Raw genomic sequence first — 26,521 nt, 5'->3', positions numbered from 1 at the left:
CTGCTTCCCTGGGGAAGATCCCCAAATATAAACACTGGATTGCTATATCGAACTGGAGTGTTCCTAAAACCAGCTTAGAGGGCCCAGATATCTGACATTATAACCTACAGCAGACCAGTAGTGACCCAAACCCTCTGCTGTACTGATCAAGCCAGGATTATTGAGAATTTTTTGAGTCCAGTTTTTCAAATCAAAAGACTGAGGTAAGATTTGGTCTCCATAATCAGTATGATTTCACAAGACCTGCCTGCAGCAGAGAAGAATTCCTCTGTAACACCGAAAAGGACAGCTCATCTTCCCTCTCCCCATCTTGCTCCACCAGTACACAAGACTTGGCAGTTGAAATGTTTCCATCCTTGTGGCTTTCAAACCAGCCTCTCAGCTCTGCTCCACAAAACAAGATCACTTGGTTAACTGAGTTTCTGCCCTCTCTGGGGACACTGACCTATTCTCAGCTTACTCATCCTTTAGGAGTTGGTGGTAATAACATGCTTGTGTGAGAAGTTTTGAGTGTTGGGGAGTAGTGCCCCATCTCTCCTTAGCAATGCAATCTCCTCCAAAGCCACCACACCAGGATCTGCAGCAAGTCTGAGACCTTACTGTACCCTACAGCCACTGGGGCAGCAGGCAGTGATCAGCTACAGTCAGATAATATCAATAACCGTGCTGTTGTACAGTGAAATCTCAAACATGCTAGCGGAAACTGTGCAACGGGAGAAAACCTTACATACAAAATGTGTAAGCTGATTCAGTTGTCCCCTTGATTAACACTTTTTTAATAGGACGTTGCAACTGATTTTTCATAGAATCACAGAATGTTCTGGGTTGGAAGGGACCTTAAAACCCATCCAGTTCCAATTGGATAAGGGTGCTCCAACTCCCATCCAATCCGGCCTTGAACCCCTCCAGGGATGGGGCAGCCACCACTGCTCTGGGCAACCTGGGCCAGGGCCTCCCCACCCTCACAGCAAAACATTTCTCCCTAAGATCTCATCTCAATCTTCCCCTCTTTCATCTCAAAAGCACTCCCTCTCATCCTATTTCTGCACCCCTGGATCAAGAGCCCCTCCCCAGCTTTACTGGAGCCCTTTTCACTACTGGAATCTGCTCTAAGGTCTCCCTGGAGTTTTTTCTTCTCCAGGCTGAACAATCCCAACTCCATCAACCTCCTCCTTGTACAGGAGGTGCTTCAGCCCTCAGATCATGTCTGTGGCCTCCTCTGGACTCGCTCCAAAAGCTCCATGTCCTTCCTGTGCTGAGGATTCCGGAACTGAATGCAGTGCTGCAGGTGAGCTCTTTACAGAGCAGAGAGGGAGAATCCCCTCCTATTTTATCTTCATATCAGCTGAAGAGGTTAGATATGAAGCTCAAAATTGAACACAAAAATTATACAGAACTAGCATTTGTGTTGCTACATAAGACAGGAAATAGAAAGTGAAATTCTCTCTCCTCAGCTCCCCTTACCAGGCTTTGTGCAGCCATCCCTGCAGAATCAAGCATTATTAACGCTACTTAGGGAAAAGTCCCACTGCTTTTGCTGTCAGTTTTGCTCAACTAGATTCTGAGCTCAGGACAACTGCTTGTGAAATCAACAGCTACAGACCTGTTCACTGCAAACGTGTCAGGAATGGAGCCTGCAATGTCTGACTTTGCAAGAACGGTCCTGTTTCAAGGTGCAAGGTGCTCTAACGTGTAAAGTGCAAGAGAAGATCTATAAAAGGTGATAAGTGATGCAAATTGTTAAGCTCCATGGGTGAAAGATGTAATGGTATCAAAACTTTGCTGGTTGCTCAAATGGAACAGCAAATTTCATGTGCCGTTTCATGTGTTTCATGCAAACATGTTTTCCCTGTGAGTCTTTCTAGAATTTGGCACTTGGTAAACTCAGCTTTTCTGAAGGAGCAGGGTGCAGTCCCACAAATTCAGCTTTGCCCAGGGTAGTTGTGGTGTCCAGAGACTGTGAGAGCTCATAGAGATGGTGTAGAAACCCACCATGAACCGATATACTTATGTGCCAGGCACACAGCTCCTGAGTGGCAGCGTGTGTGTGAATTTTGGCACCAGGCTTACAAAACAAAGGCTGAAGGAGAGCTAAAAAACAGTTTTCTTTCAGAAGCAGCTAAATACCCCCAGACTTCCAAAGAACACATCCGGGCCAAGCAAAACATCTGTGTTGATTTAAGGCAATACCAGCCTTTGAACGTCTGTCTGCCACAAATAAAACCAAACTGCAAGTTTAAAATGGCTCCATTTGTACTTTTTTGGAAAAGTTTTCTCACTTTCTTCCTCTCATGTAACATATTGGCACTGCCAGCACCCTCTGCTTGAATCCCAAAAGGAAAATGTATTTAATATGTAGTTAATGTGTGATTCTTGGAGCAATCGAAGCCACTGATCACTTCAGAGTTGCAGGGACATGCAAAGAGGAAGAAATCATCCCTGTGTCCTTACAGCCTAGCAGACAAAGAGATTTGTTTCCAAAAAAACTTGCATGTCCCCCGGGTGTGAGATAAGGCTCTCCAGGCACCTTTGAGCCACTTCCTGATGCTAAGTTCAGCTCCTGCCTGCTGCCCGTCTGCTCTTGTTCATGCCTGTCCCTGCGAAAGGTGGCACTGCTCGTTTGAAACAAGGGAAACAAGTGTAATGAGACATTGGCAACCTTTTTCCTTCTGAACTCCCCAGGGTTCTTAATCCACATTTCATAACCACAATTAATTACGTGCTGCAAGTCTTGGGAACATGGTGGGTGGGGAAACACAGTTTAAAGCATTTGGGGAAAGAAGCCTGACTTTTCATCTGCTTATGCTGTTTGTGCACGCCGTGTACCTGCCTTGAGTGTGTTTGCCTTCCCTCATAATGGGTACACCAGGCCCCTCTTCCGAGAGACCTTTTGGAAAGTGAGATCAGTTATTCTTGGTTTTTAATCATTGCCATAAAAAGAGCTTTCCCACTGCTCAGTTACAGCAGCAAAGGAAAGAACAGGTAAAAAGCTTTCGAGGTATGGCAGACGGAAAACACAAAGGTGATGTGTGATAGGGATTATCCTAAAGAGAAGCTCTGCTTGTTTGCAGAGATGCTGCAGGAGAAGAACGTGGCTGTGAAATGTATTAGCGTGTTTTCTCTAGCTATCATTGCAGTGGCTGCTCTAGAGGTAAGAGTACCTTTAGTCTGGGGCAGCACAGAGAGCAGCCCTGGCACGGCAGGGGTTTGGACAAGGAGGGGTTTGCTCTCTGTTGGTGCTACCCTGTGCTGCCTTTGCAGGAATCAGTGAGCACCAGCAGTAGTCAGGTGGCTGCCATCCAGACAAATAATTGATGAAGAATAAGAAAAGGAGAATTTAGTTGCCATTGAAAGCCTGTGGAAGGATGGAGTTTTAAAATGAATGCAAAATTTAATCATAGTCTGAAGGTCTTTAAGATAATTTTCACGCTGGACTAACGAAGGAACAGTACTGACTTCTGCAATAACTGTCACGAGCCATGCTCTCTACCAGACTTCCAGCCGTGCATTCCTACTGCTCCTAAGACTGCAAGTTCATCCCTGGCTTCTGCTGCGTAAAACTGCCCAGAGAAACTTCAGCACCTGTTCTTGACTGTGAGCCTCCGTGAAAATGTCCAGCCTAGGTTCAGACTCTGAGCATTGCTGCAATATTTAAATGTTAATGCAAAATGTAATCCACAATCTCATATTTGAACAAACAGCAATCATCCTAATACACTACAGCTCAATTACTTCCCCAGTTGCTATAACAGGTGCTGCCAAATAAATCCACGGAATCCATCAGTCCCATTGTAACCATGACGAAGGCTTTGATAGCCACATTTGCTGAGTGGGAGGATGCTTTTAGCTCATTTTTTTTTACTGACAGTTAGATAAAAAACACACTAATGAAGAGAGACGTGCAATAACTGCCTTGGAGGTGAAATCCTGTTTATTCTGAGGTCTCTTACTCTTCCACTCCTTTGAGGATTCTGATGCTACCACAGCAAAGAGAACCAAGCCCTTTGGCTCCAGTACAGTTTTTATCATAGATGGACTGAGAGATGCCTAAAATACTGAGGCTGCCTGCCTATTTTCACACTGCGCATCTTTGTATCATCTACGCTTTATCCTTCTGTCACTTCTTGTCCTTTCTTATCCTTGGCAGGAGATGCACAGGGACCTCCAGGAAGCACATCTGCAGGCATGGAGCTGGTATATCTTTCTGTCATTCTACTGCACTATATTTGCAGCAAAAAATACCTTTGCCATCCTGTCAGTTGAAAAAATATTGTCCCTGAATATTTTCTTCCCTGTTCTTGCTCCTTTTACTTTTAAAATGTTCATCAGAAAGCACTGAATGCCTTTTCATAAAGCTCCATGGTCTGGAAAATGGATCAAGAGAATGACACTTACTTCACTAAGTTCTTCCCCCCATCGGGGTTGCTCTTCTTTCTGCCCAGTGCTTTGCAGCAGGATTAAGCAAGTGAAAGTGGCAGCTCTTTCCAGAATGAGAACACCACTGGGATTGTCTCTTGGTATCATGCAGCACAGATACAGATGCACAACAATAGACGATTAGCAGATAGCAGCTCTGCAACCATTATTTTTGTAGTTGAAATGGAAATATTGCTCCTCTGGGGGAAAAATGAAGAGGCTGCCGCGAGCCAGGGACAATAAAACCTACAGGACTCCAGGGATTTCATAGTTCAGGAAGCAGAAGGTCAACAGAAAGAGGGGCTCTGAAGAGAAGTCAAAAGGAGAGTAAAACATCACCCCAATGCCAGCACTGCAAGTCAGCTTTGGCCATTTTCCTTTTTGTGCCAGCAACAGATGTCACGGCTTGCCAGTGACCCATGGCAGCTCTGGGGATGGGAGAAAATGGATGTGGGGCCTGTGGAAATGCTGAAGGCAACCCAGGGAGATACAAGATACAAAGATACAAGAACAGCTACAGTGCTGGACTGTGTTTAAAAGCCTTTCCTATGCCACTTCCTTCTGGGAAGCCTACATTTTGTTCCGTGAAGTCATTATTTTATCTGCACAGCATTGAGACCTGTGTTCCTGGCAAGGGTTGTACATAGCTCAGTTATAATGAATGAAACGAGCTGGTAACTGTTGGGCATTTATAGGCTCACCAGGCTGCTGCTCCAAACAATCTGAAAGCACTTAAAAGTGCCTTTGGCTCCTGCACAATGCTGACAGTCCCTATCAGCTTGTGGGGACATCTGGGACGAGTTGTGGCAGGAACAACGACCACAGGAGTATCCTGAGCATCTTTCAGTCCAGTTCACAGGGAGTGAAAAATGAGTTCAAAGACTAAGATATGAAAAAACAAGGCTGCGTGTCCTAGATTTACTGTGAATATGAATGCACAAGCTAAGTTCTGCATGATTTTATGTGGAAGAGCTCTCTCATGTGTAAACAGAAGACAATGAGATCAGTAGTTTGCTTACAGTAATTGAGTCGAATATTGCTAGATATAGACTACAGTGGCTTATCATTAATGACACCAGATAGCTCTGAGGAAACTAAATGTCTACCAGACATGCAGGTGAATCTCTTCCTGCTTCCTGGAGACCTACATTCCAAAAAAGCAGCAGTCCAGGTCTGGATCTAGCCAACCAGCCACTGCTATCACAGAGCTTCTGTAACTACAGACTGGTTTCTGCACCATGGCGTCAATGCAGACTAAGGTACAAGGCCTATGAACTTGCCCTTGCATGAACCTGAACAGTGTTAAGGCTCCACCAAGATAAGACTGTGGGTTGCACGTGCTCCACAGTCATGTGTTTGACCTCCAGGTTTCATAGAATCATAGAATCACCAGGTTGGAAAGGACCCACTGGATCATTGAGTCCAACCATTCCTAACACTCTCTAAACCATGTCCCTAAGCACTTCATCCACCCGTTCCTTAAACACCTCCAGGGAAGGTGACTCAACCACCTCCCTGGGCAGCCTCTGCCAGTGCCCGATGACTCCTTCCGTGAAGAATTTTTTTCTGATATCCAGCCTGACCCTCCCCTGGCGGAACTTCAGGCCATTCCCCCTTGTCCTGTCCCCTGTCACTTGGGAGAAGAGGCCAGCTCCCTCCTCTCCACAACCTCCTTTCAGGTAGTTGTAGAGAGCAATAAGGTCTCCCCTCAGCCTCCTCTTCTCCAGGCTAAACACCCCCAGCTCTCTCAGCCGCTCCTCATAAGACTTGTTCTCCAGCCCCCTCACCAGCTTTGTTGCTCTTCTCTGGACACGTTCCAGAGCCTCAACATCCTTCTTGTGGTGAGGGGCCCAGAACTGAACACAGTACTCAAGGTGTGGTCTCACCAGTGCTGAGTACAGAGGGAGAATCACCTCCCTGGACCTGCTGGTCACACCGTTTCTGATCCAAGCCAAGATGCCATTGGCCTTCTTGGCCACCTGGGCACACTGCTGGCTCATGTTCAGTCGGCTGTCAACCATTACCCCAGGTCCTTCTCCTCCGCGCAGCTCTCCAGCCACTCTTCCCCCAGTCTGTAGCTGCATAGGGTTGTTGTACCTCAAGTGCAAGACCCGGCATTTGGCCTTGTTGAACCTCATGCCATTGGTCTCAGCCCAGCGGTCCAGCCTGTTCAGATCCCTTTGCAGAGCCTCCCTACCCTCCAGCAGATCCACACTTCCTCCCAGCTTAGTGTCATCTGCAAACTTGCTGAGGGTGCACTCGATGCCTTCATCCAGGTCATTGATAAAGACATTGAACAGAGCTGGACCCAGTACTGAGCCCTGAGGAACTCCACTTGTGACTGGCCTCCAGCTGGAGTTAACTCCATTGACCACCACTCTCTGGGCCATCCAACCAGTTTTCAACCCAGGAGAGTGTGCGCCTGTCCAGGCCAGAGGCTGACAGTTTCTGAAGCAGAATGCTGTGAGAAACTGTGTCAAAGGCTTTACTGAAGTCCAAGAAGACTCCATACACAGCCTTTCCCCCATCCAGTAGTTGAGTGATTTTGTCACAGAAGGCAATCAGGTTAGTTTGGCAAGATCTGCCTTTTGTAAACCCGTGTTGACTGGGCCTGATCACCCGGTTCTCTTGCATGTGCTTCATGATAGCACTCAAGATCACCTGTTCCATGACTTTCCCCAGCACCGAGGTGAGACTGACAGGCCTGTAGTTCCCCGGATCCTCCCTGCAACCCTTCTTGTAGGGCACAACACTAGCCAGCCTCCAGTCTAGTGGAACTTCCCCAGTCAGCCAGGACCTCTGGAAGATAATGGATAGGGGTTTGGAAAGGACATCTGCCAGCTCCTTCAACACTCTTGGGTGGAGTACTCTTCCCAGCTGCTGATTTGACCTACCTGCTGATCCGGGGCTTGGTCTTTCTTGGACAATAATGGCATTTTATGTCTCAAGTATGAGCTATTTCAGAATCAAAAACCTCCAAATATTGTCCAACCAGAGAAGCAAATTCCCATTATTTTGCTCAATTCTGAGCTGGGCCAACAACATCTCTACTGAAGTCCGAGATGAGAGTTATCTCAAAGAAAGGAAAGAGAGACAATGGATATAGAGGTCCTCTCTGCAGCATCCCACTTTCCCCAAATCAATGACTGTGAGGTTACACTGCTGCAAGGAAAGGACTGATGGAAAAATAACGAGGATATAGTAAGCACTACTTACAACAGATGAAAGATCCACGTTTACCATCCTCCGGTCATCCAAGTCAACTGGCTGGAGGCCTGCAACATTGAGCTGGACAGAGGAGGTTCTGTACACAAACCTCAGCAGCCAGTCTCCCCTAGGAGCAGAGTAGAAGAAGAGCGTGAATAAATACTGTTCCCAAACCAGCGCAACGTGTGACTACTTGAATCATGGGGAGAGTAGGAGAGCCTGGAAGCAGTGATGTCTGCACCAAGACCTGCTGCATCTTTGTAGGACATAGGAATCAGAGCAGTTGCTGAATTCAGGGCAGGTTCCTAAGACAGAGCAGAGTTAAGTCTGTACTTAATCTTGATTCCTGTGTGTCCTGGTTCATGGGCGCAGTTTTGTTATGTGCAGCAGGTTTAAAAATCTGACCCTTCTATTTATTTCTGTACTTGCTTAGAGATTATGATGCATTCAGATATTTAATCTTTTCAGTATGCTAACAGGCAGAGGTTCACCAGCATGTAGGCAGCTGTACACATGATGAGGCCTACAACATCGATGTTGTTGACGTAAATATTGACTACAAAAGCCCCTTTGGGTGCACCTGGTTTAGAGGTAACTGTACAAACACAGGGTTTCAATGACAGAACTGGGAAGAGTCTGTTCCCATTGTAAAATATGCTGTAAGTTAATCATTGAATCATGGAATGGTTTGGGTTGGAAGGGACCTTAAAGCTCATCCAGTGCCAACCCCTGCCATGGGCAGGGACAAATCACCACTGGATCAGGGGGCTCAAAGCCCCATCCAGCCTGTCCTGGAACACCTGCAGGGATGGAGCAGCCACAACTTCCCTGGGCAACCTGGGCCAGTGCCTCCCCACGCTCAACATGAAGAATTTCATAAGTCACTGTGATAGTTTCATGGTAGAGTGTAGTGTGATGAAAGAAGGCGATGTAGCCTTCAGAAACGCACAACCTCTTCTCCTGAGCTGAGCAATAGCCTAAAACCAGGGCATGTACATGCCACTATGCTCTGTTGAGCAGATTTAAGTTGGATGCAAGTAATGTTCATACTCTGTGACAGCAGGAGGTGAAATCCACCTGCACAGGTCACCATTTCTGGCTGCTGCTCTCTACTCCCAAATGGTCTGTGCTAGAAGCTCTAAGTCTACACAGAGCTCTACAAAATCTTTGCACCATATCCACACTGCCCACGTATGGGTTCTTTCAAAAGCTAAGCGGTTTGAACTAATTTGGTTAAGGTTTCCCAGTAGGAATGCGTAGCCCTGCTGTGAAATCGCATGGGACAGCTTTAACAGCTAGCTTTCACACTCTATGTCTTTTCAGACCTCAAAGCTGAAGGAGACAAGTTGCACTGGGATGAAGCCCAACACATCGGGTCCACATCTGATCTTGCAGAGTTTTATTCGATGTAATTCATCTGACCTAAATAGAGTTACTCCTAAAGTGACAGAATGAGGCCACAACTTGTATAAGCAGGTGACCAGAGAAATCAGAATCAGGTGAAGTCCTGTCATGGCATGTTTGCATAACCTCTTATCTCATACCTTCACATAAACGCTCCGTACTCTCATTACCTCTTCCAGCTGCCCCTGCTAACTCAAATTCAGCTTCAGAGGGCAAAGTAGAGAACCAGTGCAGTGGAATATTTCCTGACAGGCTCCTTGACTGCTGCTTCCTATTTGTGAGCAACAAGCTACGATTTCTACATCATTTTTCATTCAGTGTTCAAGACATAGGCTCACCAAGGCAAAGACTCACTCAATTACTGCACCCAGATGTGCAAACAACAGCACATGCAGGCTTTGAAGCTATAAAAGGATCTTGTTTTATGTATATTATAAGAAATGAATACATTGAGCTTTTTGCAGTGAAATCTATGTTTGTCTAACACAGGGAGAAAAAAGTATTCATAGAATTATAGAATCACAGAATGCTTTGGGTTGGAAGTGACCTCAAAGCCCACCCAGTTCCACCCCCCTGCCATGGGCAGGGACACCTCCTACTGGATCAGGAGCTCCAAGCCCCATCCAACCTGGCCTTGAACACCTCCAGGGATGGGGCAGCCACCCATCTCTGGGCAACCTGGGCCAGGGCCTCCCCACTCTCATCATAAGGAATTTCTTACTAATGTCCAGTCTAAATTTTCCCCCTTCCAATTTAAAGGTATTCCTCCTCATCCTTCACTCCATGCCCTTGTAAAAAGTCCCTCTCCAGCTTTTTCTGGAGCCCCTTTCAGCACTGGGAGCTGCTCTAAGGTCTCCCCAGAGCCTTCTCTTCTCCAGGCTGAACAACGCCAATTCTCTCAGCCTGTCCTCATAGCAGAGATGCTCCAGCCCTTGGATCATCTTTGTAGCCCTCTCTGATCGTCTATGGTCCAGTGTAAATTCAGTTGCATGCAACAACTACTGTCATTGACGGCTTCTAGGAGGAACACAAGGAGCACTGACAAGGAGTTTTTTCCTTATTTCACAGGAAGGAATACTGTAACCAGTGTGCATGTCCAGCATCCGTAGAACCTCCTGTGATCCAAAAGGACAAATCCAACAATTTTCAGCCTAACTGGCAGATAAGATTAATAATTTGTTGTTTTAAACTTGAATGCTTCCAATTGTTTTATTTAGTTCAGTACCTTCACATGGAAAGCACCACCAGCATTTCAACTGTCCTTGACCTGAGAGCTCATAGCTTTATAAGCTGTCTTGACTTGCAGTTACATGTCCTTTGCTAATCTTCTTCCTGGTTATTTCTCAATTTATTTTTCCATGCTCTTAATCTTCCCTGCTTCATTCCTTCATTTTATTTTCCCCTCTTCTAATTGTGCTGGTAAGCAGGGTTCTCATCACAATTGTCTTCCAATACACAGTCATTAGATTTGATTCTGTCACTCGAATTCTTAATGACTTCTATAAGATTGCTTCAGCTGTTTCGTCCCTCTGAATCTTTCTCTTGTCATGCAGCAGCTCTTGTTGTAAGTTCTCTTACAACTCTGCACAGCAGCTCTCCGCACAGTTTTAAATGGCTGATATTTGGTTTCAAGGTAACCGTTCTATTCTTTCACATCCTTAGTAAATTTGCTACAGCTATTCTGGCTATAGCTTCTTTGTACATAAAATGTCTTGTTTGTGTGGATTATCTTGACCAGAAACTAAGTCTAGATATAAACATTCTTCAGCTTATTTGAGCTCTTTCTCCTCCATTGCAATTCTCACATCTTTCCCATATGTAGCCCTCATTAAATTGTATTTCAGAGCTTTTATAGATTTTAATTCACATTCTTTTAATTGTCAGTGAACTTAATAGTCCCTTACAAAAAGCTGAGATTTAAAGAGGCCTTACAATATATCAAATCATGCCCACAAACACACTGACCCAGCTTTAGGCTTCCAAGGCGATAGAGCACTGTCACCATGTGAACGGGACTTACATAACGAACATCTCAGGCTCCCAGTGCATTGCCAGCAGTCAAGGGCTGAAGACAGAGCAGCCTTCAGCTGGCTTCTGAAGCCTGTCATCTCCAATTAATGTGACGGAGAGATCCCTGGAGGGAGGAGGCTCTGGCACTGCTGTCTCTTGTGCTACTGAATCAAGGTACTGACCAGTTGAACAAATACCCACTTACAAACCGTTTAAAAGGGATAAATAAACAAAATCATTTCAAAATGTCGCTGGAATAAGAAGCAGGGGACTGAGCATGTACAGACCTGCAATAGCCATTTATGATCCTGCCTGACACCACTTTGGTGATAACCTTCCAGTGCTTGGCTTCTCCTTCCACTGGAGCTCCCAGTAAGACCACATCTTCAATGATCCCTTGTGAGTCTAAGATGAAAGCAGAACAGCTCAGATTTTGAAGACGTTAGAAACTATGTAAGAAGGAGAAGTGGTCAGTCCAGGAAGATGCAGTTCAAGCAGCAAAGCTGTGGGAAGCCCCTTCCACTCACCCATTGGTCTAGGTTTGCAGAGAGCTGAACCATTGTACTTTGAAACAGGTGAAAGGGATGGGACATTCCATACAGTGAGCAAATACTGTCACACATTAAGCAAAATAAACTCTTCCTACAATCTGTCCTTAAAGCTGAGTTCATGAAAACATGACCTGTACAGGAAGCAGAAAATACCCAAATTCCTAATATTGATTAGGAACTACTGACAATGAAAGCGTTTGCCAGCACTAAGTGATAATCTATCAAACTGGTTTCATTTTCTTGAGAAGTCCTTCAACCTGAATGCCCAGGGCACGATTTGTTGAAGGAGTGTTGACTATTAAGCATCATAAAACTCCCTCTCTTATCAGACACCTGCAGATGGGGAATTTCAGTAGAAATAATGATTAAATGAGAAATGTTGGGCAGCTACTCTGCTACTTTCCTAAACTCTTAAACGATCTATCAATGTATGTTCATAAATCTTGTTTGTAAAAAGAGATCAAGCACCTGATGCCACAGCATTTCAATGAAATTCATGGCAGTGCATGTCTTTGGAGACTCACAGGCACAGCATGCCTAATCCCTACTCGCCACCTATGGAGACCAGCATTTGCAAGATGCGAGCTAAACTGTTCTCAGGCGTTTACACTTTGTAAAACAATACAGTGAAGTTTACAGGGAAGCAAAAGCGAGAATGACTGCAAACCACACTTGTGGTTTGTGATGAAGAGGTGATGTCTGGCTGTACTTTTTAAATGTACATCAAGTGATTTCCTTTCCCTAACAGCAGTTAAAAACTTGGAGCTGCCCACAGCACCAGCATCTTTCTCTGCAGTGTAAATCCAGCGCCTGACAGCAACTCAAAAGAGCCCTCATGATATTATTTCTTATTGCACAGCAGATTTTGCACCCATCAAGAGAGCAGCAAAAAGCAATTAAATTTTGTTAGCGTAATCTGTGAGCAATAAAGTCCCGTTCCCATAACCATGGGCAATGAAAAAGAAACCCAGAGCCATGTGAATGGGGAGCTCATTCCAACCAAAGCACTAAATTCCATGGGCACAGTGTGAGCCAACTGAATAAACGAACAGCTAATTCATCAGGATGCTGAACATATGGGCAAGGTATCCAAAGCTTTTGTTTCTCTGGTCCTGTCTACAGCTTAATTCTTGCCCAGAGCAAAAACATTCAGCCTTGGCTGAGAAATACTCATTTTCTTGAGTATTTTTCTTGACAAAGAGGGACAGAAATCTGAGAGCAGACCAGGGGCCTGTGTAGTTGCTGACACTCTAGATAAGTTCAATTTATTTCACAGTCTGCAAATCTTTCCTCTTCCTGCAAAGAGGAATGCATCTCATTGCCTTAGTCCTCACTGAAAAGAGCACAGGGTGGTGTCCCTCTCTCTCTGGGCAGCGTTCAGATGCAGTGTTTCACAGCAGAGCATTCCTGATAGCTTACCCCAGCAGAGAGGATCACACAGAGGTGACACTGTTCGCACAGGCAATTCTGTAAGTCACTGTAATCAGCTTTAGACAAATATGTAATCCCTTGCTCTAACACATGCAGTTTGGCTTTTAGGTTCAGGTCCAGTTGTCCTTAGTTTACACTTCTTATTTACTGAAATGCATGGGAATCGTGATGAAGAGATCAGACCGATGATCTTCCCATGCAGGACCTCCTCTCTGATGAGTCTACACCACATCTTCTGCTATAATGTCATCTTCTGGAAACCCACTAATTACTCCCAGAGTAATTTGTGATGAAGTATCCAAAGGTTATTTACTCGCTTTGTAGAACTAATAGCATGTGAATTTGTACCATGGTGTTTCACTGGATAATCAATGATTTGTTATTTGTCCTCAGAAACATCACTGCCATCTGGACACAGAAGGCCTGCCTGAGTAGGCTTTGTAGTTATTCTGTGTGTGACATCCAATTCCAAACCCAAATCAATCTCAGATGTCCCTGGTGCCAGCTTCACTCCGTCTGTGGCTCATGCTGGAATGTGCTCAGGAAGAACACCTTGGCAATCTGCACCAAACACACTGCTTTTCATCTCACAAACAGCTCAGCTTTCATAATTCAATTAAGGAACTGAAGAATCAGTGTACAGTGGGGAGCTGCCGTGATACATTATTACAATGCTTGGATGCTTCAGAATGGCAGCCAACCTTCAAGACCCCTGATGATTCCTCTCACATAGTGCTTAGTGAGGGTCCCATGCTATTCCAGCAAGAGACTGCAGACCATTAAATAAAAGCCTGAAAATATCTCAGTCCCTGACATTCTTAGGACACAAAAAGAGTAGATCTAGGGCCAGATTAGGATCTGGGCTCTGCCTTCAGCATGACCACATTAGGATTTAATTAGCTTTGTTTCAAGAACAGAAATCCTCTGTTTGAGGGTTTCCATCTTAAAACCAGAAGTGAAGATCTGGTACATAGATGTTAGCATCCATCCTCACGTGACTCTGTTCCCTCCTTCTTGGACTTTATTGAACGTTTTCCTTCCTAAAGCTCCCTATTTATTAGCCACTCTCTGAGGCTAAATGGTTAATGAATTAAATTAGCATCGCAGGGGGGAAGGCCACATGCATGCACCCACTCACTATTGACTCAACTCCAAATGCAATTCACATCAACTGATCCTAATGATTTTACTCTTTTTCTAAATTAAAAATAGAATTTATTAATAAACAGAACCACAACAGGCAATAAATTGACAGATGGTTTATACTTGACTTTGGGGAGAAATTACCATGAAAATAGCAGATGACAGTGGCATTTCAGTGACTTAAATGGAAGGGAGGATGAGGGAATGAGATACAATAGCTCCAGAGAGCTGCCAAGAAAGGCAACGTGTTCTCTGCTGAGATTGCAGTTGCGTGTGGGCAGCTCACAGGGTGCTCCAGCAGTCAAATGGTACAAAAACGCCATGTTGTTGTACACCTCCATGTTTGTTGGAGACCAAACTGACACACCGAGTATCTCGAGTGAAGACAGTGGATTTAATCCATGAACTGAGGGGGAAAACCCCAAAAATTTTGCTCCAGATGTATTTCAAACCCATTTTTTTTAGGTTTGTGTCCTATCCTAAAAGACCCAAGGTATGTTCCAGAAGAACTCTTCCTCTTGGAAGAAAAAATTCTCTACCAGCAGTAAGGAAAACAAAGGACAAAAGGGTGAGAAGGTGAATTTTACCTTTTTCTTGAGCCATTTCATGCAGGCAGAAATAAATGACTCTTGCACCCAGACTGAAGCCAATCAGTGTGACAGGTCGCTTGCCCTAAGGAAGAAGGAAACACCACCAAATACTGCTGCACATCAACACCTGATACGGAAAGCACTTACAGTTGTGTGTGATCTTTTAAACACTCCAGCAATTTGGTTGATTTCAAAGGGATGAAACACACGCACAGTTCAACATTTATAATTCTGTAGACCTAAGTATTTTGCAGATTTTGATACTCAGAAAACCATCTGAGAGAATTCAATGATCGGAAGTTACAAAAATATGTTTCAAACAGAAACAAGACTTATAGCGACCTTCCAGTACTGAAAGGGGCTCCAAGAAGGCTGGGGAGGGACTTTCTACAAGGGCATGGCGTGACAGGATGAGGGAGAATGACTTTAAATTTGAAGGGGGAAGACTGGACATTGGGAAGAAATTCTTCATGATATGGGTGGGGAGGCCCTGGCCCAGGTAAATGGTGGCTGTCCCATCCCTGGAGGTGTTTAAGGCCAGCTTGATTGGAGCCTTGAGCAACCTGATCCAGTGGGAGGCATCTCTGCCCATGGCAGGGGGTTGGAACTGGATGGGCTTTAAAGTCCCTTCAAACCCAAACCATTCAATGATCCTATGATTCACTGTCATTGCTTTGAAATGAAAGCCTAATGCACAGAACAGCATTTTCCTAAACACGCTTCACCACAAAGAAGCAGCAGCTGCAACACCAGTCTATCAACCACTCCTGGATTGGAGACCGAACAGCAGCAGCGCTGTGTGGCTGTTATAAAAACTAATGTGGAGAAGCTTTTATTTTGACTTACATAATAAGATTTGCTAGATCAAAGGGAGCCAAATCTCAGCACCAACAAAAAATGGTCTTTGTGTTAACCAGGGAGCAGGTGTGTGAGGGGCTGCCCAGCCATCACACTAACCAGTCTTTGATGTTCCAGCACATCAGAATGGGTGTTTTCACAATAGCAAGTGTTTAAAAAGCAGTAACAAATGCCCCCAAGCTAAGCAAAGGGCTTCTATGAAATAAAATTTATTGGCTCACCTGGGATTGTATTTTTATGAGAAATGGAGTTTGTTTCTGCTCTGCTGTTTCACATTGTTATTTATGACAGAGCCCTGGTGCCATGGCTCCCAGAGGGCTCCTTGATAACAGATACCAGGCTAGCCTGACTGTGAGACAAACATGTGGCCAGCAGAAAACAGCCTCCCTCCATGTCAGGGACAGCCCAGCAACTAACAGCAGGCTTTGAGGGAGCAGAAAGGTCTTCTGCGAGCTTTCTCAGAGAGGCTTACTAACTTCTGTCACTGCTTTCAGGCACCAGCCCATTCCATTTCTCCATAGGCAAAACCACAGCTCAGTGTGGCTAATGCTGCACCATCTCCTCTTATGTTGTTTTGCCAGTGCCTCTCCATTAGCTGTGAATATTTTTAACACTCTGTGCTCTCTTTTTGTCTCCATCTATTTCACTTTCTGTTCTCAGATCTCCCCCAAGTGAGTTGATCTGGCTGTTTAGTAACATGGTCAAGCCGCTTGACCTGGATCTCTTCCTCGTTTAGAAAAGCTTTAGGTTAAATGGAATGAATCTTGGCAGAATGTCTCTGATTCACCTGGGACCAGATACATCCTGGTCACCTTCACAGATCATTTTTCATTTTGCAGTTTATTATTAATTTCTCCCTGGAAAGATATTGCTTGATAGTTAAGGAGCATGACTGTAACACTTAACCTCCGTGGGCCAAATCCCTTCCAGATATTATTCCTGGATAATTTCTAGCAATCACCTGCTGCCGACTGAGCAGGATATGTGCCAGGTGCTTGCCTACTTCAGCAGAGCGATGCAGACACACTCCCCAGGGGTTGTCGATGACACCGGCAACGGTCAAGAGTGAAGCCGGCCAAGTCAAAGCTGTCACAATACCTGCAACACACAAAGCAAACAGCACAGCAGAGTCACAGATCTGGGCTGCTCTAAGGAAACATCAAAAGCAAGATGTTTCACTGCAGTTAAAACTAAACCTAGGACCTTTTGTCATTTCTAGTTCTTCTTTCTCAAGAGCCGATCTGGGAAATGTTTTGCTAGACTGAAGATAAGAAGGAATCTGATGTTCTGATATGAAGCTAAACAGAAGCCATACACGAATGTAACCTGCATGTTTGAAAGGTTTATGGAAAGCAGTAACGCACAGTGTAATAACATAGAGAAATAAACACAATCATGCATGGAGGAAGGTGTTTCCAGCTGTAATTTTAAAAGAAGTCAATAGCACAGAGGCACAGTGATCCAGGAAAGCAGATTTCAGTTACAGGTGTGGCAGAGAAGGTTCTCAGGCCACTTGTGCCAGGCAGTGCCAGTGCTGCCTCAGGAGGTGCCTCCTCAGAACTCCTCCTTGTTCAGGAAAGCTCCTTTAAGCAGACATCAGCAGCGAAACTGCACAAGAGCCACTCAAGCGGATCTGAGACAATTTAGGTTCTTACCTGACAAGACAGTGAATTTTAAGGCTTCTTGAGCCACCATGTTCACAAAACCATTCAGCAGAGAGTCTAAGGCATTGCCAAGCTCCATCAAGTACTTGGATTCCCAGGCCAGACAATACTGTTCACGTGATTGCAACATGCTGCTCCATGACGCCGTAAAGCTCCCTGGGAAAGGTTGCAAAGATGGAATTCACGTTCAGAGAAAACACAGCAATCGTTGACTCTCGGCAAGAGGAGTCCAACAGAGAATCAGAAAAGAACCAGCAGGACATTGGAATTTCCTGATATACTGTGACGATCAGGGATTAGATTTAAAAACACTGTGAGATTTAGAGTCCATATTTCCACTGTTTTACAATAAATAATCATGCAGCTTTAGCTGCCTTGGCACAGAATCTTCAGCGTGGACAGACTCCCACTGAACTGACTCAGAGACCACCAAGACAGATGGACATTAACACTAATTACATCAGGTAGTAAGGACATTCCCCCTGTCGTCAAACATCAGGCCAGGTCATGCAGCTCCTTCTTCTCATTCAGACCACAGAAGAGCCTGTCCTGAGAAAGACACAATTCTGAATAGCTGCATGAACTGAGATCAGCGGGGCCAGAGGAATGGAAAATACATAAGATCTTGTCAAAATCTGTCACAGACATCTTCCCAGGACTTCAGTTTAGGGGCAAGGGTTGCAGTGATGGCCCGGTCCAAAAAGGAATCCAAACTCACAGATCCAGACTGCAATTACTTTTACTTTGCCATCTTACCTCGTTAGCCACTTCAGTTTAATTTTTTTCCCACTAGATGTTAAACAAAAGCAGTGTCTGGGTATTTCAGAGATAATGGATAATATTCACTGTGAAAGTCTAATTTTTGGTTGAAAGAACAATTTTTAAACCATACTCTCCCTCTTGCTTGTACTGTAGCTTGTACCAAGGGGCCAGGAGGGCCCTGGCATCACTGTTAATGGCGGGTGAGCTCTGAAGGGCAGAGCAGACCAGAATTTTCATCTTAATGAATTAAAGCCCTTCCCCAAATTGTTCCTTCCACAAACAATGCAGGACAGGTTGAGGCAGCTGCTGGTCAAAGCAGTATGAGAGCTGTAAGCCAGATTGCAGCACCTTATATTGTCAGGTTTGGGAATGGAGAGTCAGACAGAGAGTGGGAGCTCAAAAATCACGAGGCAGTGGATTCTGTGAAATTCTTGCCCTCAGACCCTCTGCTTTAAGGAGTCGTGCAAGCGTGTGAATAGCCAGACACAGCTGTAAAGATGAAAACAGATAACAATTCCAGTTTTGCTTTTTTAAACATGATAGCATATTGCTAGTTATGGAAGAAGAATGTGTGTCATTTTTGACTCCCTTTTAAGGGCAGACAAACACACAAAGGTTCCTGAAGGGACACACTTGTCTTTATAACAGCGCCTGGGAGCCCTTCAACCCCAAGGATTTGGACCCCTGGCATGCAGACACTGAGCAAAGCCAAAACTCAGTACTGCAGAGTGAAAATAAACCTACTCTGACAGCAAGCTGCACCCTAACAAGCAACACGACAGAGACATTCTTCTGCATTGATGATATCTGGTGTTAATTGTGATGCTTCTGAGTAAATTGGCAGTGGTTCAGTCAGGTTGCTGAACACATCAGCAGACAGTTGACATATTTTATATTACAAGCTATACTGAAAACTAAAACACTACAGATCTTTCAAGGTTGCAGCCTGTAAATTCACCTCCTGAGTGCTGTGCTTAACAGTATTTACTTGACAGAACTTTCCTGCCAATAAATCTCATCATCTGGCAGATATTGAGGAAGAAAAAAGACATTATTTTCTGTTCATTGCTGGAGAATAAACGTAAGGTCTCAGAGAGAGGTGAGACACTTCTACTACTGCTAGACATCACTTAGCCCAAACAGACCTTTCCTGGCCAAATCAGACTGTATTTGTTAACAGAAAGAAAAAACCTGCTGTGATTACTATAAAGCCTACTATCACTGCTACCACTTTGCTGCCCTCTGTCTTTCCTCTGTTTTGACTAGGATTGCAGATTGCGTTACAAAGCCTGGTGTTGAGAGTCTTAGCTTCCAGGCCATGCAAGAATGGGGAAGACACTGGGGAGGTTGGAACTGGATGATCTTTAAGGTCCCTTTCAACCCCAAATCATTCTATGATTCTGTGAAGATACATTGCTACATGAGCATGAACACTGCCTGAAGTAGAACAGAGACACAGCTCTCCAGGCACTCTTCAGTGTCCTCGTATCTTACCATATTTGCCAGTGCAGAGCCATCCAGTAATTGCTATGGTGATGTGAAGATGCTTTCCTTCAGTAAGAGGGAGGAATTCAAATTCTTCTATGGCTCCCACACGCTTCTTCATCTTGTATCCTACATAGCAAGGCAGAAAGACAAGGCTCAGAAATTGCACAGCAGGGACAGGCTCTGCTAACAGTAGAAGGTTGTTGAGACATTACTTGGGTAATTTCGATAGGGTTTTTTTCCTTTCTAAATGCCTCCATGCACTACTTAGACCTTGGTATGGAGCCAACAGGATCCTTTCTGAGCTGGTGGGATCTGAGGGAATCCCAGCAGAAGGCTGTTTTGCTGCAGACCAGGCATGAGCTGTAACAGCCGCTGCTCTCCATGGCAGCATCTTTGTAGTCCCAAGCAGCAAGCTTTCATTTCCTTCATTAGCCACATACCAACCATCTTCCTACATGATCATCAGAGGCTATGCAGTTTCTCAATCAGCATTGAAATAATCATTGCTGTATGAGACAACTCAAGTTGCTTCCCTGGCTCTGCAGAGCTGAGTCAAGTAATTGGCTCCGCATTTGCAGACATGACTTTGTCTGCAGTAGCAGAGAAATGTGTGGTCTCTCCCTTACCAGTGAGGCCAGCCCCAGCTGCTCCAAAAAGTGATGCCATGACAGCAATTCCAGCAGTTGAAGCTAAAGCAGCTGCTCCAGCACTTCCAATAATCGTAGCAGCCCCCGCAGCAACCAGAGGGGCAGCCAAGCCCCCTGTCAAGCCTGAAGATGCAACAAGGAATATAAGTAAATCATGATCACCCACCAAAACCACCCAGACCTCTCCCTGTGCTCTGTGAGTGCTGCTAATGCTGCTGCAAGGGAACAAACAATGGTTCTCTTTACATCACCAATGAAGGGGCTTTGTGAGACACTCCCCAGGCCCTGAACCTCTGCACAGATTCTTTAGCTGACTTCAGTACAAACAGATAGTTTACAAGTCAAAGGAAGGACGTGTGGTGCCCTGGTGTGAGCTGTGCCCCGTGTGCTTAGGAAACATTAATAGAGCCTCACACTATTTTGAATTTAGAGTTGAAGATTTGATTCTCTTACAACACAAGAGCAAAAGAGGAGAAAACACTAAGAGCGGTTGCCTCAGTTTAATGTTTCCCTGAGCTAGAGAAGCTATGCTGGAATAACTTTTCCAGCTAATTATTTAACTTTTTTTTTTTTGTGTGCATCTAAAACTCTTTTTCTTGGATTTGAGGTTTCTCCTCTTGAGTTCCGGTGTTGGTTATTTTGTTTGTTTGTTTGGGGTGTTTTTTTGGCATCTGAAGGGACATTCTACCTTCAGCCTGGCAAAGCAAAGCAGTGAATGCTTTACAATTAGAGCTTGGCCTAAAGATACGATGGCTCCTGTTGCTGAATGTGTAATTTGGATGCCCCTCCCTCTGCTCCTAGTGCTGTGCATGCAGTTACGAAGTGAGTCTCCAAAACACCCAGGGAAGCCTCACCGATCACTGTGCCGCCCCCAACAGTGGCCAAACCGATCAGCAGGTAACTCTTCAGCTTTTTCCGTCTTTCCTTCTTTTTTCTTGGCACTTCTGCAGTCCTGTGGGATTGGAAGCACAAAAGCTGATGAAAAAGTCTGATGGATAAGAGTGCTGCATCAGAATCTGCTGTTATTCTCTTCAGTGTAATTTCCCTACTCGGAATAGTAAAAAATTACAAGTACGTGTGGACTGTGACAAGACACTTGGATTTATGAGCACGCACATAAAACCACAGATTTAAATTGAAATTATTTAATTGCTGACAAACGCCAACAGATGATACTTACTTGGAAATCCCTTCCTAATAGGGCTGAAGCTTGTAAAAAAAAAGAAAGAAAAAGTGAAAAGCATTTAAATAACTGTGTACTGCCTGTGTCTCCTCAAAACCAAAAGAAGGCAAAGTGGAAACAGAGAAGTGTGCGAAACAAAAAGGACTAGGGGTAATTTGGGGCAAACAAAGAGATGGAATTAACCTATTTTTCAACAGCAGTGTTTGTATTTAGCTGTTTTCTAATTGCACGTCACAATATAATAACATAATAGCTTTTACACACAGTCATTAATTCATTTATCTGCGTGCATTTAAGCTACATTTCAACAAGCTTATCAGAAACAGGTAAGTAAGCCTAAAAGGAACAAATATCACTTGTTAGGCACTACTTTCAGCTTCTCTCCACATTCTATGGTTTCTCTCTTACATGAAATACTTTCTACTGCAGAGGAAAGTGCAAGGAACAGGGGATACTGGAATCAGTTGTTTACAGAGGAAGGTTCCTTCCAGCCTGCTTACGCAGTGCTTAATCTGGACCTTGAAACAGGAGAAATTATCTTGCTCCCAAACTTGGACATTTTCCTTCTGAATCTTAGCCTAATTGTGGATTTTCATTATCCATATAATTGCCTAATCCCTCCTAAGGCCCTCTGAGTGCACTGTAAATTTGACAATTTTAGATGAGTCCCAAACAATACACAGCACTGTACAGCACAGGAGGAGAATGAAGCACAGTGGGTAAAACCTCTGCGTCACTGAAGCCAGTGCCAGAACTCCCCCTGACTAACATGGCACGGAGACTTCATCTTCAAAGAACCTCCAGAAAACATTGCGTATTACCTGCTCCAGCAGCAGATGTAGCTGTCTGCAAAGAACAAGAGTGCAATATCTGTAAAGCCAAACTCACTTCCTACAGCACCACAGTCAGAGATATTCAAACGTGCATGCAGTCACCAGTCTGTATGCCTGGCTTTGGAAAAAATTGCTCCTGGAGTTCTTTAAACCCATGCTGCAGGCTGTCTGTTAATGCCTAAGTTGGCAACATTCAGCAATTTCTGTTCTATATAGCGGTTCATCAGCTTTCAGAGTCAACGTGTTGTTGTCTTGGGCTAAAAATAATGACATCAAGAGAGCTGAAATAGAAATAATTTGGATTTAGTTGCAGTAGTAAGTAAATTGAGTTATGTCGGTAGGAAGATAGTTTGCAGCTACAGCCTGCCTGAAGATGCGGTGAGCGAAACTACTGTCATGAGAACTTTGCTTTCCTTCTGTAGCTGCCAGCAGCCTCTTTTGACAGTTGTTTTCCTAATAGCTTCTGCACTACAATTATAACTGGATCACCAGACTGCTTTATATCCACCAAGGTAATTAACTGTCTCGTTCAGTACTTCCCTACCCTCAGTGACACCGGACATGCACCTTCAGGCCTGACCAACAGATTACGTTCAGAGGATTTTATACTTGGAGTGACAGATCATTTTCCAATGATGAAAGCAGCAGGAGTACATGTTAGAGAGAAACTGATGTCATGTTTTTCAGTTTCCTACAGAATAGCATACAAAACAGGGGGTCACACCTGCAAGTCAGAACACTTGGGGCCAGTAAGATGGATTTTGGTGTTTGGCACATTGTTCCACTGACCTTGGTATGTTTAACCTCGCACAGTCTGGGACACAGGCCACAAACTCAGAGCAGTAAAGGCAGGAGCAAAAGCTACTGTTACCAAACAGTAACAGTAAAAAAACACCAAAAGCTGCCAAAACCCTGGTTTGCTTGTTACTGTTCCAAACTTCTTGCAGTGGATGGTCAATACTGGAAGCATCCTAAGCAGGTGTTAAATGCATTCCCTGCTCAAAATGTGGCGACAGGTCTATATTCTCCTCCATTCTGCATTACCTTCTAACTTTAATACAAGCAAGGGGTCATTGATAGCCCACAAATCTCAGCCTATTGCTTGTTTTCACACTGCACTAATAAACGTGTTCGCAGTGTGGTCTTGTGTTGCTCTCTAATGGCCTCAAGTTGCGCCAGACAAGTTCAGATTGGACTTCAGGAAAAATTTCTGCACCAAAAGGGTTCTCAGGCACTGGCAGAGGCTGCAAAGGGAAGTGGTGGAGTTCCCATCCCTGGAGGTGTTTAAAAGACAGGCGGATAAGGGGCTTAGGGATATAATTTAGTAGTGGACAGGTAAGGTTGGGCTTGACAATCTCAGTCTTTTCCAACTTAGTGATTCTATGATTCATTATAAAGACTTTTTTTCCTTTTATCTAACAGGCATTTATTTCATTGCTGCAACTTGGGCAAAGAACACGATTGAAATCCATGGCTTTTGCGATATCAGATACACACAAAGCCCACTGGGCTAGCGGCAATGTTTGACAATCATGTTGGTAAGTACGCAGTGTAATTCTCCAGTCACTCCTGTCATTATCAGACATGCTGCTGTCTGTTTGGGTTGTGCCATAGGAGCCACAGCCTGGCTGACAGAGAATTTTATTCTCTGTATCTAACTGGAATATTATCTTTGCAAGCAACATCCCACTCTTAGCATCCGTGAGGCACAGGGCTGAGTCTGTTTCCATGAGCCACAGCAGAACCGTCCCCATTAATGCCAACCCTTGCTCCCTCATGCCAGTAGTGTCCTGTTTAGCAGTCCATGATCTTTGAGATTATTTTGACTTTTCCTTTTTACAGTGTGCTATAAAGTTAAGCTTTATTTAAAGCTATAAATGGAAGACACCCATCACATGCCGAACCCCCTAGTAACGCCTGAACTGTTCTGTGTCAGGGACGGTGATTAAAGCTGTTATTAGCACTCATAATCTGTTTGCTGACTTCACAGATAGAACTATTAAACGGCTCCTTGAAAAGTTCACTACAGACACGTTTACCACCTTACATATTGCTAAACCTTCACATAGTTCCTCCCTGATAAGTGGAATATAAAAATACTAATTTCTTATAGACATTGACATTTTGGCTGTTTCACATCAAAGAACTGGTGATTAAGAGAACTAACCTTACATTAATAACACAGAATTAGGAATCAGGTCCATAAGTATTGAAAGCTGCAGATTGTTGCCCTCAGAGAACTTCCTTCAATAGGAGTTAGACAGCTGTGTCATAAACATATATATAATGGCTATAAATTGGAGAGGGGAAGATTTAGACTAGACATAAGGAAGAAATTCTTCACAATGAGGGTGGTGAGGCACTGGAACAGGTTGCCCAGGGCAGTTGTGGATGCCTCATCCCTGCAGGTGTTCCAGGCCAGGTTGGATGGGGTTTGAGCCCCGTTATCCAGTGGGGTTGGAATTAGATGATCCTTAAGGTCCCTTCCAACTCAAACCATTCTATGATTCTATGAAATCTAGGATACAGGGAAGGACAGATCCACAGAAAATCAGCAACTGAGGATTTAATCCTGACATTTATAGGAACTTCACTCTGCCAAGGCAGTTATATCAGAAGGACACTGGGCCAAGAGACACAAGATATTTCTGATGCTTTTTAAGCATAACCCATAGTCAGGGAGCAACAACTGGAACAAGGAAACAAGGAATTTCGGTGCAAGGCAGCCTTTTCCACCTTGCAAGGCTGGGTCTCAGCTCTGATTTTAAGAATGCTGAGCCTTCCGGCTTCTCAGTAGGGCTGAAGTGCCGTGAGGGCTCTGCAATCCTAATCAAGCCATAAATGATTACACTAAGAACCATGGAGGAAACAATCAAGAGACTTGACTTAGGCACAAGTCATGACTGTGAAACTTTCAAGCACCGGCAGCGGCTTTTCATCCAATGGTCAACACAGATGTTCTTACTCTGACTCTTCCTTTTTTTGTTCCTTCAGACTCTCAAGCAGAGACTCCTCCAGGGCTTCCAGCTCCTCTGAGGGTATTCTCAGCAGCCAGGTGATGTGGCAGATCAACACCCTTGCTCGAGCATCGTAGTACCCTTGGAGAGAGGGAAGCCAAGGAAATCAATCAGTCTGCATCGCACTGGATTAAACAGCGTGTGGTGCTCTCAGCTGTGCCCAGGACCAGGTCACATACAAGCGTAACTCAGGCCCTCTTTGTCTTCCATGTATTTGAAGACAACTCCAATATCTTGAGAAGAGAGCAATAAATGGAAAATCCTTCATCCCTGCAAATTGCATCCCATGAGTAGAGTCACTACACCAGGTACTGCCCATACGGCAGGAAAAGGATCTCAAATCCTTCGGTCCTCAAGCTCTATGACAGAGGCCTTGTGGCTCTAGAAAGGCAATTTCTCAATAGAGAAATGCCACAGCAAGACCAGTCCTAACTGGAAATATCAAACACATATGGACGGCACGGCACACCTCAGGACGCACCCATGTACGATGCAGCATCTTGTGAAAATGCACTGCCTCACAAAAGCTTTATATTCAATTAATCTTGTTGGCAACAAGAGGGACCCTGGAGTTTAAATTACACACGGGTCCACTCAGCAGCATCAAGGGGAATTGTGTGCATTTGTACCTCCCCACTCATGAAACAGGAGCGGACAATGCACTTGGATAACATGTGACAGGAGCAACGATTACTCCTGGGCTTATCAGCAGGTGTTCTTAGAAGAAAGATATTTTAAATGTAATAGATTGTAAATTATTTGTGCCAACTCTTGCTTTTCTTATGTGCTTCAGCAGCACCTGCTGCTTCCTGATGGTAAACCCTTCTATAAAGTGTTCTTGGTGCACCTTGGGATGAAAACTGCAATTGCTTCTCCAGGTGTGGGTGAAGATACCAGCAAGACCCAACTACAAAGCTTGTTTCTGATACGTGGTGCACGTAGATCAAATACTGCATTTGGCAATCAATAGATTAAGTTTATTTATTTATTACCAAAGTTTATTTATTTATTACCATCACTAAAAAGATACCAAACTACTTCTGTAGACTTTAAGGATGCCACTTTGAAAATGTATGCTTTGTTAAGAAATAAGGTCAGTATTTACCTGCCGATATGTGCCACGTCTCTCGCACCCAAGCAGGGGTTTTAACAAGTAGCGTCCTGCCTGCTAATAAACAGCTGAGCGTTTTACTCAACCAGCTTTGCTGTAAGTCAGCAAGGCTTGAAAACATATTAGTTTTAAATTCCTGCTTGGCCAAATAAGCAGTTTTGCAATAAAGGACTTATCAATTTTCCATTAAAAATAAAGCAAGAACA

The 26,521-nt window shown here is 44.4% G+C and overlaps 1 protein-coding gene across 7 annotated transcripts in view; it reads right to left on the bottom strand.

The window, feature by feature from the left end:
- TMCO4 (transmembrane and coiled-coil domains 4) overlaps window positions 1-26,521 on the bottom strand; it is a 45,509-nt gene that overhangs the window by 8,553 nt on the left and 10,435 nt on the right. For 6 of the 7 annotated variants that reach the window (XM_054085643.1, XM_054085639.1, XM_054085638.1 and 3 more), the window contains exons 5-13: window positions 25,153-25,285; window positions 21,026-21,123; window positions 20,151-20,294; window positions 19,531-19,650; window positions 17,266-17,430; window positions 16,572-16,708; window positions 14,750-14,834; window positions 11,325-11,442; window positions 7,633-7,750 (exon numbers count right to left, since the gene is read on the bottom strand). In XM_054085643.1, the coding sequence (XP_053941618.1) occupies window positions 7,633-7,750; window positions 11,325-11,442; window positions 14,750-14,834; window positions 16,572-16,708; window positions 17,266-17,430; window positions 19,531-19,650; window positions 20,151-20,294; window positions 21,026-21,123; window positions 25,153-25,285 (1,118 nt within the window). Of the gene's footprint in view, window positions 1-7,632; window positions 7,751-11,324; window positions 11,443-14,285; window positions 14,569-14,749; window positions 14,835-16,571; window positions 16,709-17,265; window positions 17,431-19,530; window positions 19,651-20,150; window positions 20,295-21,025; window positions 21,124-25,152; window positions 25,286-26,521 lie in introns of those variants that run through there. The other variant, XM_054085644.1, reaches the window with a different exon arrangement.

Source organism: Cuculus canorus, chromosome 21 (genome assembly GCF_017976375.1).
Source record: "Cuculus canorus isolate bCucCan1 chromosome 21, bCucCan1.pri, whole genome shotgun sequence".
Lineage (NCBI taxonomy): Eukaryota > Metazoa > Chordata > Aves > Cuculiformes > Cuculidae > Cuculus > Cuculus canorus.
Note: the sequence above shows the minus strand (reverse complement) of the source record. Positions and strands in the feature narration are given on the sequence as shown.